At 45.8% G+C, this 17,120-nt stretch overlaps 1 protein-coding gene across 10 annotated transcripts in view; it reads right to left on the bottom strand.

Moving 5' to 3' along the window:
- The window catches only part of CUL4B (cullin 4B), a 74,401-nt gene that overhangs the window by 56,958 nt on the left and 323 nt on the right, over positions 1-17,120 (bottom strand). For 6 of the 10 annotated variants that reach the window (XR_013624595.1, XM_078784707.1, XM_078784711.1 and 3 more), the window contains one exon: positions 5,654-5,837. Coding sequence is in view for 8 of the 10 variants with exons in the window: in XM_078784711.1 (XP_078640837.1) it covers positions 5,654-5,837 (184 nt within the window). In the remaining 2 variants the exon portion in view is untranslated. Of the gene's footprint in view, positions 1-5,653; positions 5,838-6,317; positions 6,669-17,120 lie in introns of those variants that run through there. The other 4 variants (XM_068102155.2, XM_078784706.1, XM_078784708.1 and 1 more) reach the window with 3 other exon arrangements.

Raw genomic sequence — 17,120 nt, 5'->3', positions numbered from 1 at the left:
CATTAACGGCATGGACCTCAAACATCCGGGGCCTTCGCTCAAACTTGACTGATCTCTCCATACAGGTTGCTTCTGACAAACCAGACGTGATCTGCTGAGAAGAAACTTTCCCCCTTCATGCTGTCTGATTCCTTGGTATCTCTCCCAGGTTACTCCCTCCTCCAGTATGATAGACCTGAGCCTCGTCCTGGAGGTGGGGTTGCTATCTTTATAAAAAAATTCTTCCTCACTCGCCCTGCACTGCTCTCTCTCTCCACCTCACCCCCAGGAATACCTTTGGCTATGGCTTCCCGTTCGCTCCCACCTTTTGTTCATATGTGTGTTGTCCCGTCCACCAAACCGTGATGACTCCATCTACATCTCGCTGTCTGATAATATGGACCAACTTCTATCTACCCATCCCAACTCTCTTCCTCATATGTGGTGATTTCAATTGTCACCATGCGAGTTGGCTGGGTGTGGGAACCTCTCTCACCAGCCATGGCTCCTCAGCAAAGGACTTCTGCGACTCACTGGGACTGACACAATCTGTCAATTTTCCGACATGGATCTCAGTCAACGGAGCATCTTCTCTTCTGGACTTGGTTATGACTAACTTCCCTGAAAATGTCTGCTGCTCTTCTTCTGCTCCAATCGGCTCATCTGATCATGTGCTTGTCAAAGTGGACATCTCTGACCATTCTCAGAGAGCCTCCTCAGCGTCGACGAGTCTGGCATTTCACTCAGGCCAACTGGCGCGGTCTTCAAGCAGCCATCAATCATCTGGACTGGTCTCCCATCTCTACCACCTCTGACATCAACTCATCCTGGGAATTCTTTCAAAGTAAATTGCTCTCTCTCATACACAGATTTATCCCATCTCGTCTTCAGTTGTCATACCCTTCCTCCCGTCCATGGTACACGGATTCTTGTGGTGAGGCTGTTGCCCTGAAACAACTTGCTTTCGTCTCCTGGAAAGCAAATCCAACAGAAGGAAATCTAATTTCCTTTCACAAAGCCCGAAACAAGTGTGTGTCCACCCTCAGGAGAGCCAGGAAACAATATCTCACCGTTCTCAAGACCGAACTCTCTTATCTGTCTCCGTCTTCCAAATCCTGGTGGCGTCTGGTCAAATCTGTTTCTGGTGTTTGTTCCCCCTCCATGCCCTCCCTCACCTCAAACGGCTTAACGGCTGACTCCGCACATGAAAAAGCTGAATGCCTCAACTCTGTGTTTGCCTCTAAATCTTGTGTCCCAAACCCATCCCTCTCTGTACCCACCGTACCCAGTCGTACCCAGCTGCTCCTGGACTCTGTGTCCTTTCCTCCTGACAAGGTGGAAAAGTTTCTGTCAACCCTCGACTCTGATTCTGCAACTGGTCCTGACGGCATCAGCCCACGGGTCCTAAAATCATGTTCTTCCGCTCTTTCACTCCCTCTTTCTGTTCTCTTCACCCTCTCTTTTCCTCAAGGTCATCTGCCATCTGCTTGGAAATCAGCCAACATCACCGCTTTGCACAAAAAAGGTGCAAAAACAGATCCTAGCAACTACAGACCAATCAGCCTTCTCCCAATTATCAGCAAAGTAATGGAATCCATCATTGCTTCAGATATGAAATCTCTCCTCTTCTCCAATGGCTTGATCTCTGATCATCAATTTGGTTTCAGACCTGGTCACTCTACTCTGGACATGCTGCTTCTGCTTTCTCAACAATGGATGGAGGTCCTCAACACCAAACAGGAAATTAGAGCTGTCTCCCTTGACATTTCACGTGCCTTCGATACGGTCTGGCACCCTGCTCTGCTCACAAAACTCTCCTCCTTTGGTATCCATGGAAATCTCCACGCATGGCTGGCGGACTTCCTCTCTGGTCGTAGTCAACGTGTGGCCCTGAATGGGTTTCTCTCATCTCCTCTTCCTGTTCAGGCTGGAGTTCCCCCAAGGTAGTGTTCTGGGGCCTGTGCTTTTTCTGGTCTTCATCAATGATCTCTCTGACTCTCTTGAAAATCCTCTCTATCTCTTTGCTGACGACTCTACTCTCTGTCGCTCCATTCCTCATCCCTCAGATCGGCAGTCTGCAGCCTCCTCACTCTCTGCAGACCTGGACAAAATCACAGACTGGGCAAACAAATGGAACATGTCTTTCAATCCTGAAAAATCTCACACTCTTACGATGTCTCTCCGAAAAGACCGACTGGACAACCCTCCCATCAACTTTCTGAATAATCCTCTCCAAGAAATTCTGTCACTCAAGCTTTTGGGTCTCACTATTTGCCATGATCTTTCCTGGGAAAACCACATTTCAAATCTGGCCTCCAAAGCCAGTCGCCGACTGGGCATCCGCCGTCGTGCGAAGTCCTTCCTTGGCACACCTGAGCTGCTCACCACATACAAGGCTTTCATCCGCAGCTCTATGGAATACTGCTCTCCCCTCTGGTCTGGTGCTCCTGCCTCACACCTAGCTCGTCTTCACGCTGTTGAAACCAAAGCGTTCAGAATAATTGGAATCTCCCGCGAGGAAGCTAACTCCAAGGGCCTTTCACTCACTCACCGCAGGCAGGTTGGTGGTCTTTCCGTCTTCTACCGACTCCTCTCTGGCCTTGCCCCCCCCAGCTCTCTCTGGGCTCTGTCCCCCAAATATTCCTCCAGGTCGCACAAGATCTGGCTGCAACCCTCTTATGGTTAAACTGCCAAAATCAAGACTTTCTGCTCACCTTCACTCCTTCATTCCTCTTTTCTCCCACCTCTGGAACAAACTCCCTCACTCTCTTCAATCCCACTCCACCCTCCAGGTCTTTAAAACAGCTGTTCACCACCATCTCTTATCCTCCCCCATCCAAAACCTTGATCTTTTCTACCCCCGGTAATTTCGTTCCCCTTGTGTTTAATACCTCTCCCCCCCCCCCCCCCTTCCCACGCCTCCTCCCCCCAAGCCCTCTCCCTCCCACACTTCTCCCTGCTCTCAAATGTTGTGGTTGTGTGCTTCCCCTTCTCTCCCCATCTTGTCTTCCGCTCCCTCTTTTTGTATATTTTGTTTGTCTGGTTGATTTGTTTGTGAAATAAATGTTAGCTCTTTCACGAGCCTTGATTCAGTATACAAAGAGAAAGAAAAAAAAAAAAAAAAAAATCCAAAACCTTGATCTTTTCTACCACCGTTCATTCACCCCAGATCCACTTTTTGAAATAACAACATCTTTCCTGGAAGTCCATGCAGTGTCCATGTGTTTTATATCTCTCCCACCCCCCCCCCCCCCCCCACTCCCTTCCCATGCCTCTTCCCCCCAAGCCCTCTCGCTCCCACAGATCTCCCTGCTCTCCAAATGTTGTACTTGGGTGCTTCCCTCGCTCTCCCCATCTTGTCTCCCACTACCTTTTCCTTTATCATATGTTTTATGTGTCAGTTTGTCTTTTTGTGATTAATGTTACCTCTTACACGAGCCTCAATCTTGTATATTAAAAAAAAAAAAAAACACTTTAGAGGCCATTTTTCCCCACAATGCAGGGGTTGGCCTTTTTCGGGCACCGTGGTTGTTGTTGTTTGTCCCCTTTTTGAAGCAATGTTTTATGGCCGGATGCCCTTCCTGCCGCCAACCCTGTTTGTCGCCTTTTACGACACACAGGGAATTACCAGTGAACTGGTACTCAATTAGCCGACCTCGGAAGGATGACAGGCTGAGTCAACCCCCCTGGCGTTAATTCAGCGATCGACCGGGATTCAAACCCAGGATCCTAGGATCCTAAGCTTGCACCCTAGCCACTAAGCCAACACCAGGCTATGAGCCTCAATGTTATATGCAAAAAGAAAACAAAAAAACAAAAACAAAAACGTTAAATGGAAGTAAATACGCAAAACGATTGCCTTGACTCAGCAAATCACCAGAACCAGTTGCCACAACTGCGGCCCAAAATTGCTCTGCATAGTTGGCTCGCCTCAAGCAGTCAACTGTTGATGCTTGTCCTCCTCCAAAAAAATAAAATCACACCCATTCACAAATCACAAAGGAAGCGGTTCAGTTTGGCATTTTGAATATGAAATAGGCCTTTCTTCTATGGAATATAAATGAATGAAACCCTTTCGAATGAAAGGTTCTCCTTCATTTTTGATGGACGGACATAGCCAAATATGAAAACAGCTTCACTGCTTAAAAATCAAAATCATAAATGTTGGTACTCATGATCTTGTGACACCAGGTGGGTGATGCTCGTGACCTTCATAAGTGATATCCAACAATGTTGGCTGTCACCATGCTGGTTTTTATTTTGGTGGAAGATCAGTTTGGAAACAAATTCCAACTGCTTTCAGATTAATTTGTGTGTTCAAAAAAAATAAATTGAAAATAATGTTGCTGAGACGTGATAGGGGTGGTTAATGGGAGTAATATAACCTAGTCATTTGGTGGCTACTTGATTAGTCTAAGCGTACGGCATCTGTGTAAAATGATAGGGCATGTCTCTAAGTCTGTTCAGGAGATAATTGGGTTCCCCCTCCCCTCTATGTCTAAACCCACACTTTCCTCCCCTTCACCTTCTTGACCCCTTTAATCATTCCTTTGTTATTTGTTTTCCTCATAACTCACTGCCAACCTAGCTCTGCAAACCAAGTGGACAATATGGTACACCATGCAGCCGCATGCCAGGATAAAGACCCCCATGGCCTGTTAGTAATGGTAGGCATATCGCGGCACGAGGGTTCGCAAGGAGAGCCAATCAGTGTGCGGTCAAGGGGTAAATTAGTGTGGATGGGGCAGCGAGCTGGTACGGTAAAAGCTCAGCCCGTAGCGCTTGTGGTCCAGCTTGGAAGAGAGCTCGGTACGCTTAGGCAGCACTGAATAGAGACATTCTGCAAAACCAACCCCAGAGACAGTGGCGCTGGAGAAAGCGCATGTATACGAGGAGGCCGTGGAGCATTGTTGGCTCCCTCGTGCAGAATTTCCAAAGGTCCTCAAACAGGCATGGTGTTTGCATCAGGTTTTGATTCTTCATCTTGTCATTCCTTCCCTGCCATTACTATCTGTCGTGTGAGTGAGTCAAGATAAACGTGATAAACCGATCGAGATATTGTGAGTGTGGGGTTTTTTATAATAGAGACGTACAAAATAATTATTGCAATACATGTTTTTCCCTGTTCTCCCGTTCTTCCCTTCATATTTATTAAACCTATCTTCACCATCTGTATTGGCATGGTGTGTGATTCTTCAATTGGAATTATAAAGAAAGCCCACGGCCATCGGGAATTGGCACCAAACATCGATAGGATGTCGTATGAAACCACAGCTGGCTCGTGCCGGTGCAATCACTCGGCCCAATCCTATCGGAGGGACGGACCGGCTGTAGCGACAGATTCCAGTTAGCGTCATCTGGTCCACAAAAACCAAAGCAAAGATCTGCTTGATGGACTCCGAGGATAATCCATCGCTAAATCGGTGAACGTTCAGGTGGAAATTTGACCTCGCATCCACCTGGTGGTCCACCGCAACAACTTTTTAAAAGTTGAATCACACTTGCTATTCAAATTACGACTGAAGCAACAAGCAACTTGATAGATGCATATTCAACATGAGTTAAACTTGCGTTTCCAGTAAATAAATCCAGAGGAGGTAAGCCATAATGCTGTTACCAGGACTTCCCCAAAAAAATTAAAGCAATTAATTAATTAAAAGGGAAAGCAACACACCTTTAAAGTTTTTAATCACCAGCTTCTTGGCAGCACCGGGTTTGCTGGAGCCCAGTCCTCCTGCCCCCGTCTTTGTAAGACCGTTGGCATGTCTGCCAAGAGCTGCCAGGGTCTCAGTGCGAGAGTTCTCTCCCTCCATGACTCTGCAGTTCACAGGAGCCTGTTGGTTTGTTGATGCAGACGCCTGAGAAAGCAACACGTAAAAATGGAAAGTATTACTATTATGCAATCACTATATATGGCAATTTGACAGCTTTGGCTCATTGGGATTCTTGGCACAAACAGCACCACCTCGACCATCACTTTAAAAGGGCCAATTGGCACAACTTTCCGGCGGCGTCGAGCGAGGAAGGTCATTGGGCGCAAGTCTTTCACGAATCGATCGGCCAGGGGGGACATTCGATTCGAGAGCAATTTGGGCAGGAATTTGTAATTTGTTCAGGGTGCCGCGCTCCTCACGACGGTCACATTTGGGATCTTTAAGGTCCACAGACTAGACGAATGCCGGCAGATGGGAGACACCCTATCTGTGAAGCACGACTCGGGAATGGAATCCAGGTTCTAGCGATGCTCCATCCTGTGGGACTTGCTTGGCAAACACAATCCATCAGTATTTCATCACCTTAACCAGACAAACGACGGAAATATCGCACGTATTGCTCACGATGCTGTCCCTCAAGGACTGCTGACGAGGAAAGTTCGCGCGCGGCCCCAAACATGAAACAAAACCCCAAATCGAATCTGCAGCCGAGAGCCATGCACGTCAGGCCCAGTCATGTTACACGTAAACGAAAAGCCTCGCATACTCGAACGATTGACCTCAAAATAAACTGCCAAAGCAATGTTAACTTGAAGCAAAGTGACTCAATGAAAAAAAAAACGGAAACAAACAACAAAAATGACCTGGGACTGAAAACCGCTTGTACCGGCGGCCTCTTCTTCCTCTGTATACACCTTCTCCTTCTTCTTCTTCATTGGTAGGTTATTATTCTCCATGCTTAATACGGGTGAAAGCCGATTTCCTTTATAATGCTCACTTATATAAGCGATATGCTTCTTTTATCGTTGTAAATATTATTTTTGAAAGACGTTTAAGAAAGCCTACAGAAGAAAAAAAAAATTCGTAACGCAAAACACATTCAACTCAGCCGCCAACTACAGCGACATGGACAGCACGACAAACAACACAATGGGAGGAAAATGGGCCGATCAACACATACGTACGCGAAAAGCGTTTATCGGTAAATGGCATTTTTTTTTTTTAGGAAAGAACAATTCCAATATTTTTCGTCCCTACTGGAAATTTGTAGCAAATAATCAGCCATAAAAAAATCATTGAGAAGCAGTCATGGCTTATATATGATATGGGTCTTATTCAAAGATTTTCAACCCAAATCTCGACTTCACTACTTGACCTGGTGATATCCATTTCCTTCTCCTTCTAGCATATTCTGCTCCCTTTTTTGGCCCTATCTCATATTCTTAAGAGTATAGCACCTGGCTATTTTCAGTGCCGCAACAAATTAAACTAGAACGGCACTCAGTAGAGAGCATACCTCCGCCTAGTTGGCCATGTCACTCAATGGTGAAGAAACACTTAAAAAATTAAATAATTCTCATATCCGAATCCATATTCAGATCTTCACCAAAATCTAATCGATTTTCCCTTGTCACACACACAACCTGTCCAACAAGTTTCGTCCAAAGCCATACATAACTTTTTGAGATATCCTGTTATGTATCGTTTTTGATCCTGTCTCCCAATGGTGAAGAATCACTAAAAAATTTAATAATTCTCATATCCGAATCCATATTCAGATCTTCATCAAAATCGAATCTATTTGTCCTCGTCAGACACCCAACCGGTACACAAAGTTTCGTCCAAATCTGTCCACAACTTTGAGATATCCTGCTATGTATCGTTTTGGGCCCCATCTCCCAATGCTGAAGAATAACTTTAAAATTTCTAGTAGCCGGATCCGAATCCGGATCCAGATCTTCACCAAAATCTAATAATTTCGTCCTTGTGCCATACGCTCAGCTGAAGGGAAAGGTAAAACATAACCTCCATCGACCTTTGGTGGCGTTGGTAACAATAAGCTCAGAATGATCGACCGCCTGCCAAATGTTCCAGTAAGTATTCACCGGAGGACATGAAAGATCCCACTGTGCCTTTTGCAGAGTAGCACACTGTGTGGCAGCACTCTGATCAAATTCCAAATTTCTATGCTAATTGAAAGGGGGGCACTGCGTCAACTGGATTACGGCACCCCCATGAATGATGCAAATCGGCAAATAAGTGTTGCGAACATGATTGATTCACAAAAAGAGGCAAGCACATATGCTGTCCTCTGCCATTTCGCTCAGCTGGTGAGATACACAAAACATGACCGTCAATGGAAACAAACTCTCTGCCATATTATAATAGTTGGTCCTGTTCAACGACCACACTCTGAAAGTAAATATTGCTTGAACTCCACGGCTGCTTTGGGCAGACAATATTTCCAAGATAGGATCATTGAGACAAATGCAGGCACATGATTCGGTAAAGTTTTGAGACAAACTTTGTCGAATGAAGTCCATTTTTCACCGCTTGCCACTCTTATCCTCTCCCAGACACCCAGCAAATACAAACTATAAACATCTATTCCTTCCCTCATTCATTCATCGATAAAACCGACAGCTAGAATCTGGATAAATTTCCTCGGAATTTCATCACATTATAAAAGAGGTTACCATGACCTCTTTTGACGTCACAGCACTGCATATGTATTTTCGTTTCATACAAAATCTTTTTAAGACTTGTTGAAACCTTTTGAAGATGTAGTGTGCTTCAGCAAATTACCTTCCATTAATCCAAAACTATTTTGAAACAGATTCAGACAGAAATCATTCATACCGCAAGATTTTCACAAATTTGGTTAGTCAGACTTGACATTTGAGACATATTGGATTGGTTATAGACTGAAGTTGTTGTTGTTTTGTATGCAGCCTGTGGCAGCTGGTTGCATCATTTCTGGAAGCACGGCTGTGCCGCTAATGCAGTGCTCGTTTCCAGCAAGCTGGTACTCATTTTTGCCGAACTCAGAAGGATGACAGGCAACCCACCTGGTGTTATTTCAACAGCACGAAAGGGCCTCAAACTCAAGACCCAAATATCTCAAGCCAGCCACCTTCACCGCTATGCAAACACCAGGCTTATTGACTGAAGTGATCATTGATCTCCACCAATAAAACCACCTTTAGGTTGATCTCCATCAAAAAAAAAAAAAAAAAAAAAAAAAAAAAAAACACCTTTAGAGGCCATTTTTCCCCGCAAGCGGGGGTTGGCCTTTTTCGGGAACTGTGGTTGTTGTTGTTTTTCAGTCCCCTTTTTGAAGCAATGTTTTACGGCCGGATGCCCTTCCTGACGCCAACCCTTTTTGCCGCCTTTAACGACAAGCAGGGAATTACCAGTGAACTGGTACTCAATTTGCCGACCTCGGAAGGATGACAGGCTGAGTCAACCCCCCTGGCGTTAATTCAGCGATTGACCGGGATTCGAACCCAGGATCCTAGGATCCTAAGCCGGCACCCTAGCCGCGAGCCCAACACCAGGGATAACCAGGGACACCATCAATAATGGTCCAAAATGATTATGGGATGAAGTGATCATTGATCTCTACCAATAATGGCCCAAATTGGTTATTGGATGAAGTGATCATTGATCTCTACCAATAATGGTCCAAAATGATTATGGGATGAAGTGATCATTGATCTCCACCAATACAACACACAACATGCATTTTAAGGCCATTTTCCCTGCTGGAGCGGGGGTTAGCCATGCGGGCCCCATGACAATCTTCTCCATTTTGTCCTATTTTCTGCATCTCTCCTTGTTAACCCCCTTGCCCGCATTTCTTCTTCCACCATCTTTAACCAAGTCTTTCTCGGTCTTCCCCGTCCTCTACTTCCTTCTACATTCATTTCCATCACTCTTCTCAACCAGTCACTTTTCATCCTTCCTCAACACATGACCAAACCATCTCAACCTGTTCCTCTTCACAGCATCAATCACAGGCTCTATTCCCATCATCTTTCGCAATTCATCATTTGTCTTCCTCTCTCTCAACGATACTCCACACATCCACCGAACCATTCGCGTTTCCACCCATTCCAGCCTTCGTTGCTGCTCTACGTTCATTACCCATGTCTCGCTCTCATAAATCATAACACGTCTCACACATGCAGCATACACCTTTCCCTTCAGCTTCAACGACACTCCCCTCCTCATCAGCATGCCACTCGGTTCCCGAAACTTCTTCCATGCACATCTCATTCGAGCAACCGTTGCCGAGTCTGATCCACCTTCTCCATTCAGCATGTCTCTGAGGTAGCAAAATGTTTTTTCACACCTTCCAGCTTCACGCCGTCTCCAGATCCAACTCAACATTTCCTCCATCTGCAGCTCCCTCTGTGCACACCTTACATTTTAATGTAGCTGCCACACTGGTTAATGACTCTCTCAGACGACTACATTTTTTATGAACCCACTCAGAGCACATTGTACATTGAATGGAGTTCACTCCGACACCCTTCCTGCACACAGCACATGGCCACTTCCCAGTTCTTTCCACCTAACCACATGCTTTACCACTTCCCATCACCTTCGTCTTTCCGATATTCACCTTCAGACCTTTTGTCTCCATACATTCCTTCAACTTGTTCATCTTTTCCCTCAGTCCATCCATACTTTCCGCAATCAACACCAGATCATCTGCATACAACTCCCATGGTAAACCCTCCTTTACGTTTTGAGCCAGCACCTCCATCACAGCTACAAATAGTAGTGGACTTAGTACCGACCCCTGATGCACTCCCACCTTCACCTCAAACTCATCACTGTTCCCGTCCTTCGTCCTGACAGCTGTGCGCGCTCTTTTGTACATTGCCATCACATCACATCACTATATAGATCAACCATTCCTCCACTCCTAGCTTCCTCAATGCCCATGTCACTCCTTCGCATGGAACCCTATCGAATGCTTTCTTCAGATCGACAAACCAAAGAAACAACTTCTTCCTCTTCTCCATGTACTTCTCCTGCATCTGCCTCACAATAAAGAGCGCGTCCGTCGTTCCTCTTCCTGGCATAAATCCAAACTGCATTTCGTCGATCTTCACCTTCTTCCTTTTCCTCCTCTCCAACACCCTTTCCAATACCTTCATTCCACGCTCTAATAACTTTATCACTCGATACGAGCCACAGTCCAGAGGGTCACCTTCTTCTCTTGTATGGACTATAGAGGGACAAAGGTTCCTCTTTCCCAATCCACTGGAATACGGTCTTCTTTCAACACCAGATTACTGATCTCTGTCATTCTCTTCACACCCCAAATTCCCACTGCCTTCAACACATCTCCCACAACTCCCGTTAGCCCTTATACTTATAGGATGAAAAGATCATTGATCTCCACCAATAATGGCTCAAATTGGTTATTGGATGAAATGATCATTGATCTCTTCAATGAGGGCCCAAAATGGTTATGGGATGAAGTGACACATTGATCTTTTCCAATAAGGGACCAAAATGGTTATAGGATGAAGTGATCGTTGATCTTCACCAATAATGGTCCAAAATGATTATGGGATGAAGTGATCATTGATCTCTTCCAATAAGGGCCCAAAATGGTTATGGGATGAAGTGATCATTGATCTCGACCTTTAATGGCCCAAATGATTATGGGATGAAGTGATCATTGATATCTATCAAGAAGAGCCCAAAATGATTATGGGATAAAGTGATAACATTGATCTCTACCAAGAAGAGCCCAAAATGGTTATAGGATGAAGTGATCGTTGATCTCCACCAAGAAGAGCCCACAATGATTATGAGATGAAGTGATCGTTGACCTCTTCCAATAAGGGCCGACGTATCACCAGTTATGACAACCCAAGGCAAATGCCAGATGGTACCCTTTGCCAAGCAATAACCTTTAACCCTCAACAAGCACAAGTGTTCAGCAGGTACCAGGCAACGACCACACCACAGTAACATGGTTTCTGGCTGCACATTATAAGCAACTAAACTACACATAGCTTATGATATGTGGATACAAGATGACTGATTGGAAGAAGCAAGAAAGCAGGCCGAGTCCGTTAACATCGATTTGGAAAGAAAGATCACTCAGAAACAAAGCAAGGCAGCAAACGACATTCCTAATAGCCATTCATGGAGCATAATGCTGGGCAATGAAGTACTTTATTAGGAAAATGGAAGCTTTGTACTTAGTAGGACTGGAATGGGGACAGAAGAACAAATTAATGTTGTTTTTTTACAACAGACAAGGGATCAAACAAAACTGGTGGACACAGTGGATTCGTTAGACTTTTGCCACGAAGAAGAAGAAGACAATGTATCGCACTCGAAGAGGCTGCGGCCACTAGTGTACAGAGAGTAGTGTATATGGCAGTGGAACATAACCGGCGAAGAGCAGAATAGAAGCAACAAGAAGGTCACAATGACAAGATGGAAGGGAAGGCATGGGGAAAACTACAACGGCACTCAGTAGAGAGTACACCTCCGCCTGGTTGGCCATATCACTCAATGGTGAAGAATCACTTAAAAAATTCTACTAGCTGGATCCGGATCCGAATATTCACCAAAATTGAATTGATTCTTCCTAGTCACACACACAACCTGTCCAACAAGTTTCGTCCAAATCCATCCATATCTTTTTGAAATATCCCGCTATGTATAGTTTTTGGCCCAACCTCCCAACGGTGAAGAATCACTTAAAAAATTAAATAATTCTCATATCAGAATCCATATTCAGATCTTCACCAAAATCGAATCGAATCGTCCTTGTCACACACACAACCGGTCCACCAGGTTTAGTCCAAATCCGTCCACAACTTTTTGAGATATCCTGCTATGCAACGTTTTTGACCCTATCTAGTATCTATCTCCCAAGGCCAATGCCAATGGACAATGGTGAAGATTCACTTTAAAATTTCTAGAAGCCGGATCCGAATACGGATCCGGATCTTCACCAAAATCGAATAATTTCGTCCTTGTGCCATAGCCATACGCTACATCTCTGCCAAATTTCGTCCGAATCCGTCCACAACTTTTTGAGATATTTTGGGTAATGTCGGAGTTTACGGGCGTAAACTGGATAAGTGGCTGCCTTCAAACCAATTGCCTTGACAAATGCCTTGTCGAGTCTTACAGGTAGAGCAGTACCATGTCTTCCCGTCTGATACATCACCACGAGTAATAAAACCACAATGGACATTACATCGAGGGCAAATACAGTAACTCTTGATGAGTCTGCGACGTGCACACCACTTAATAATGTCAGGTATTAGAGCCAAAGAAGTGATATTATGATCCTCCATATCATGATCCTCCATATCCTCCATACATGATCCTCCATTGATATTAATTTTTTTTAAATATTGATCCGTTCAGTTTGAGCACTCAGTTATGGCAGGCGGTCGTCCCCCAGCTCCTCGTTTTATTGTGCCACAAGATGACATTTTAGATGACGCTATGGTCGCGGAGGATCATAATATCACTTCTTTGGCTCTAATACCTGACATTATTAAGTGGTGTGCATGTCGCAGACTCATCAAGAGTATTTGCCCTCGATGTAATGTCCATTGTGGTTTTATTACTGGTGGTGATGTATCAGACGGGAAGACATGGCACTGCTCTACCTGTAAGACTCGACAAAGCATTCGTCAAGGCAGTTGGTTTGAAGGCAGCCACCTATCCAGTTTACGCCCGTAAACTCCGACATTACAACCACCTATCCAGTTTACGCCCGTAAACTCCGACATTACAACCACCTATCCAGTTTACGCCCGTAAACTCCGACATTTACCCTACCGCTCCCCCCCCCCTGTTCTGTATCCGATGCTCCCCCTTCCTCTTCCTTAACAGTATGGACCTCAAACATCCGGGGTCTTCGCTCAAACTTAACTGATCTCTCCATACAGGTTGCTTCTGACAAACCAGACGTGATCTGCTTAACAGAAACTTTCCTCCTTCATGATGTCTCTGATTCCTTGGTATCTTTCCCAGGTTACTCCCTCCTCCGGTATGATAGACCTGAGCCTCGTCCTGGAGGTGGGATTGCTATCTTTATAAAAAAACTCTTCCTCACTCGCCCTGCACTACCCTCTCTCCACCTCACCCCCAGGAATACCTTTGGCTACGGCTTCCCCTTCGCTCCCACCTTTTGTTCATATGTGTGTTGTACCGTCCACCAAACAGTGATGACTCCATCTACATCTCGCTGTCTGATAATATGGACCAACTTCTATCTACCCATCCCAACTCTCTCTTCCTCATATGTGGTGATTTCAACAGTCACCATGCCAGTTGGCTGGGGGTGGGTACCTCTCTCACCAGCCATGGCTCTTCAGCAAAGGACTTCTGTGACTCACTGGGACTGACACAATCTGTCAATTTCCCAACCCGGATCTCAGTCAACGGAGCATCTTCTCTTCTGGACTTGGTTATGACTAACTTCCGTGAAAATGTCTGCTGCTCTTCTTCTGCTCCAACCGGCTCTTCTGATCATGTGCTTGTTAAAGTGGACATCTCTCTGACCATTCTCAGAGAGCCTCCTCAGCGTCTACGAGTCTGGCATTTCACTCAGGCCAACTGGCACGGTCTTCAAGCAGCCATCAATCATCTGGACTGGTCTCCCATCTCTACTGCCTCTGACATCAACTCATCCTGGGAATTCTTCCAAAGTAAATTGCTCTCTCTCATGCACAGATTTATCCCATCTCGTCTTCAGTTGTCATACCCTTCCTCCCGTCCATGGTACACGGAATCTTGTGGTGAGGCTATTGCCCAGAAACAACTTGCTTTCGTCTCCTGGAAAGCAAATCCAACGGAAGGAAATCTCATTTCCTTTCACAAAGCCCGAAACAAGTGTGTGTCCACCCTCAGGAGAGCCAGGAAACAATATCTCTCCGTTCTCAGGACCGAACTCTCTTATCTGTCTCCCTCTTCCAAATCCTGATGGCGTCTGGTCAAATCTGTTTCTGGTGTTTGTTCCCCCTCCATCCCCTCCCTCACCTCAAATGGCCACACGGCTGACTCCGCACGTGAAAAAGCTAAATGCCTCAAGTCTGTGTTTGCCTCTAAATCTTGTGTCCCAAACCCATCCCTCTCTGTACCCACCGTACCCAGTCATACCCAGCTGCTCCTGGACTCTGTGTCCTTTCCTCCTGACAAGGTGGAAAAGTTTCTGTCAACCCTCGACTCTGATTCTGATTCTGCAACTGGACCTGACGGCATCAGCCCACGGGTCCTAAAATCATGTTCTTCTGCTCTTTCACTCCCTCTCTCTGTTCTCTTCACCCTCTCTTTTGCTCAAGGTCATCTTCCATCTGCTTGGAAATCTGCCAACATCACCGCTTTGCACAAAAAAGGTGCAAAAACAGATCCCAGCAACGACAGACCAATCAGCCTTCTCCCAATTATCAGCAAAGTCATGGAATCCATCATTGCTTCAGATATGAAATCTTTCCTCTTCTCCAATGGCTTGATCTCTGATCATCAATTTGGTTTCAGACCTGGACACTCCACTCTGGACATGCTGCTTCTGCTTTCTCAACAATGGATGGAGGTCCTCAATGCCAAACAGGAAATTAGAGCAGTCTCCCTTGACATATCACGTGCCTTCGATACGGTCTGGCACCCCGCTCTGCTCACCAAACTCTTCTCTTTTGGTATCCATGGAAATCTCCACGCATGGCTGGCGGACTTCCTCTCTAGTCGTAGTCAACGTGTGGCCCTGAATGGGTTTCTCTCATCTCCTCTTCCTGTTCAGGCTGGAGTTCCCCAAGGCAGTGTTCTGGGCCCTGTGCTTTTTCTGGTCTTCATCAATGATCTCTCTGACTCTCTTGAAAATCCTCTCTATCTCTTTGCTGATGACTCTACTCTCTGTCGCTCCATTCTTCATCCCTCAGATCGGCAGTCTGCAGCCTCCTCACTCTCTGCAGACCTGGACAAAATCACAGACTGGGCAAACAAGTGGAACATGTCTTTCAATCCTGACAAATCTCACACTCTTACGGTCTCTCCGAAAAGACCGACTGGACAACCCTCCCATCCACTTTCTGAATAATCCTCTCCAAGAAGTTCTGTCACTCAAGCTTTTGGGTCTCACTATCTGCCATGATCTTTCCTGGGAAAACCACATTTCAAATCTGGCCTCCAAAGCCAGTCGCCGACTGGGCATCCTCCGTCGTGCGAAGTCCTTCCTTGGCACACCTGAGCTCCTCACCACATACAGGGCTTTCATCCGCAGCTCAATGGAATACTGCTCTCCCCTCTGGGCTGGTGCTCCTGCCTCACACCTAGCTCGCCTTCACGCTGTTGAAACCAAAGCATTCAGAATCATTGGAATCTCCCGCGATGAAGCTAACTCCAAGGGCCTCTCACTCACTCACCGCAGGCAGGTTGGTGGTCTTTCCGTCTTCTACCGACTCCTCTCTGGCCTTGCCCCCCCAGCTCTCTCTGGGCTCTGTCCCGCAAATATTCCTACAGGTCGCACAAGATCTGCCTGCAACCCTCTTATGGTTAAACTGCCAAAATCAAGGCTCTCTGCTCACCTTCACTCCTTCATTCCTCTTTTCTCCCGCCTCTGGAACAAACTCCCTCACTCTCTTCAATCCCACTCCACCCTCCAAGTCTTTAAAACAGCTGTTCACCACCATCTCTTATCTTCCCCCATCCAAAACCTTGATCTTTTCTACCCCCGCTAATTTCACCCCAATTCCACTTTTTTGAAATACCAACTTCTGTCCAGAAAGTCCTTGGTGTTTTATACTTCTCCCTCCCCCCCTTCCCCCCTCCCCCCTTCCCATGCCTCCTCCCCCGGGCCCTCTCCCTTCCACACATCTCCCTGCTCTCGGATGTTGTGTTTGTGTGCTTCCCCTTGTCTCCCCATCTTGTCTTCCGCTCCCTCTTTTTGGGTATTTTGTTTGTCTGGTTGATTTGTTTGTGAAGTAAATGTTAGCTCTTTCACGAGCCTCGATTCAGTATACAAAAAAATAAAAAAAATAAAAAAAATTACAACCACCTATCCAGTTTACGCCCGTAAACTCCGACATTACAAGTACAACCACCTATCCAGTTTACGCCCGTAAACTCCGACATTACAACCACCTATCCAGTTTACGCCCGTAAACTACGACATTACAACCACCTATCCAGTTTACGCCCGTAAACTCCGACATTACCATATTTTGTTCACCAACGGCCAGGCAGGGGTGAAAACATAACCTCCATCCACCGCTGGTGGCTGAAGTAATAACCACAGTATACTAATACTATTACTATACAGTGCGTCACCACAGCCGTCCAGCAAATCAATGTGAATGTTACACAAAATAAATAGCTTAATAGCGGTTAACACCACTAGCTAGCTGGGATCTCGCAAACAAACGAGGTACAGTAAAT

This window comes from Myxine glutinosa, chromosome 9 (genome assembly GCF_964187855.1).
Source record: "Myxine glutinosa chromosome 9, kmMyxGlut1.1, whole genome shotgun sequence".
Classification (NCBI taxonomy): Eukaryota; Metazoa; Chordata; class Myxini; order Myxiniformes; family Myxinidae; genus Myxine; species Myxine glutinosa.
Note: the sequence above shows the minus strand (reverse complement) of the source record. Positions and strands in the feature narration are given on the sequence as shown.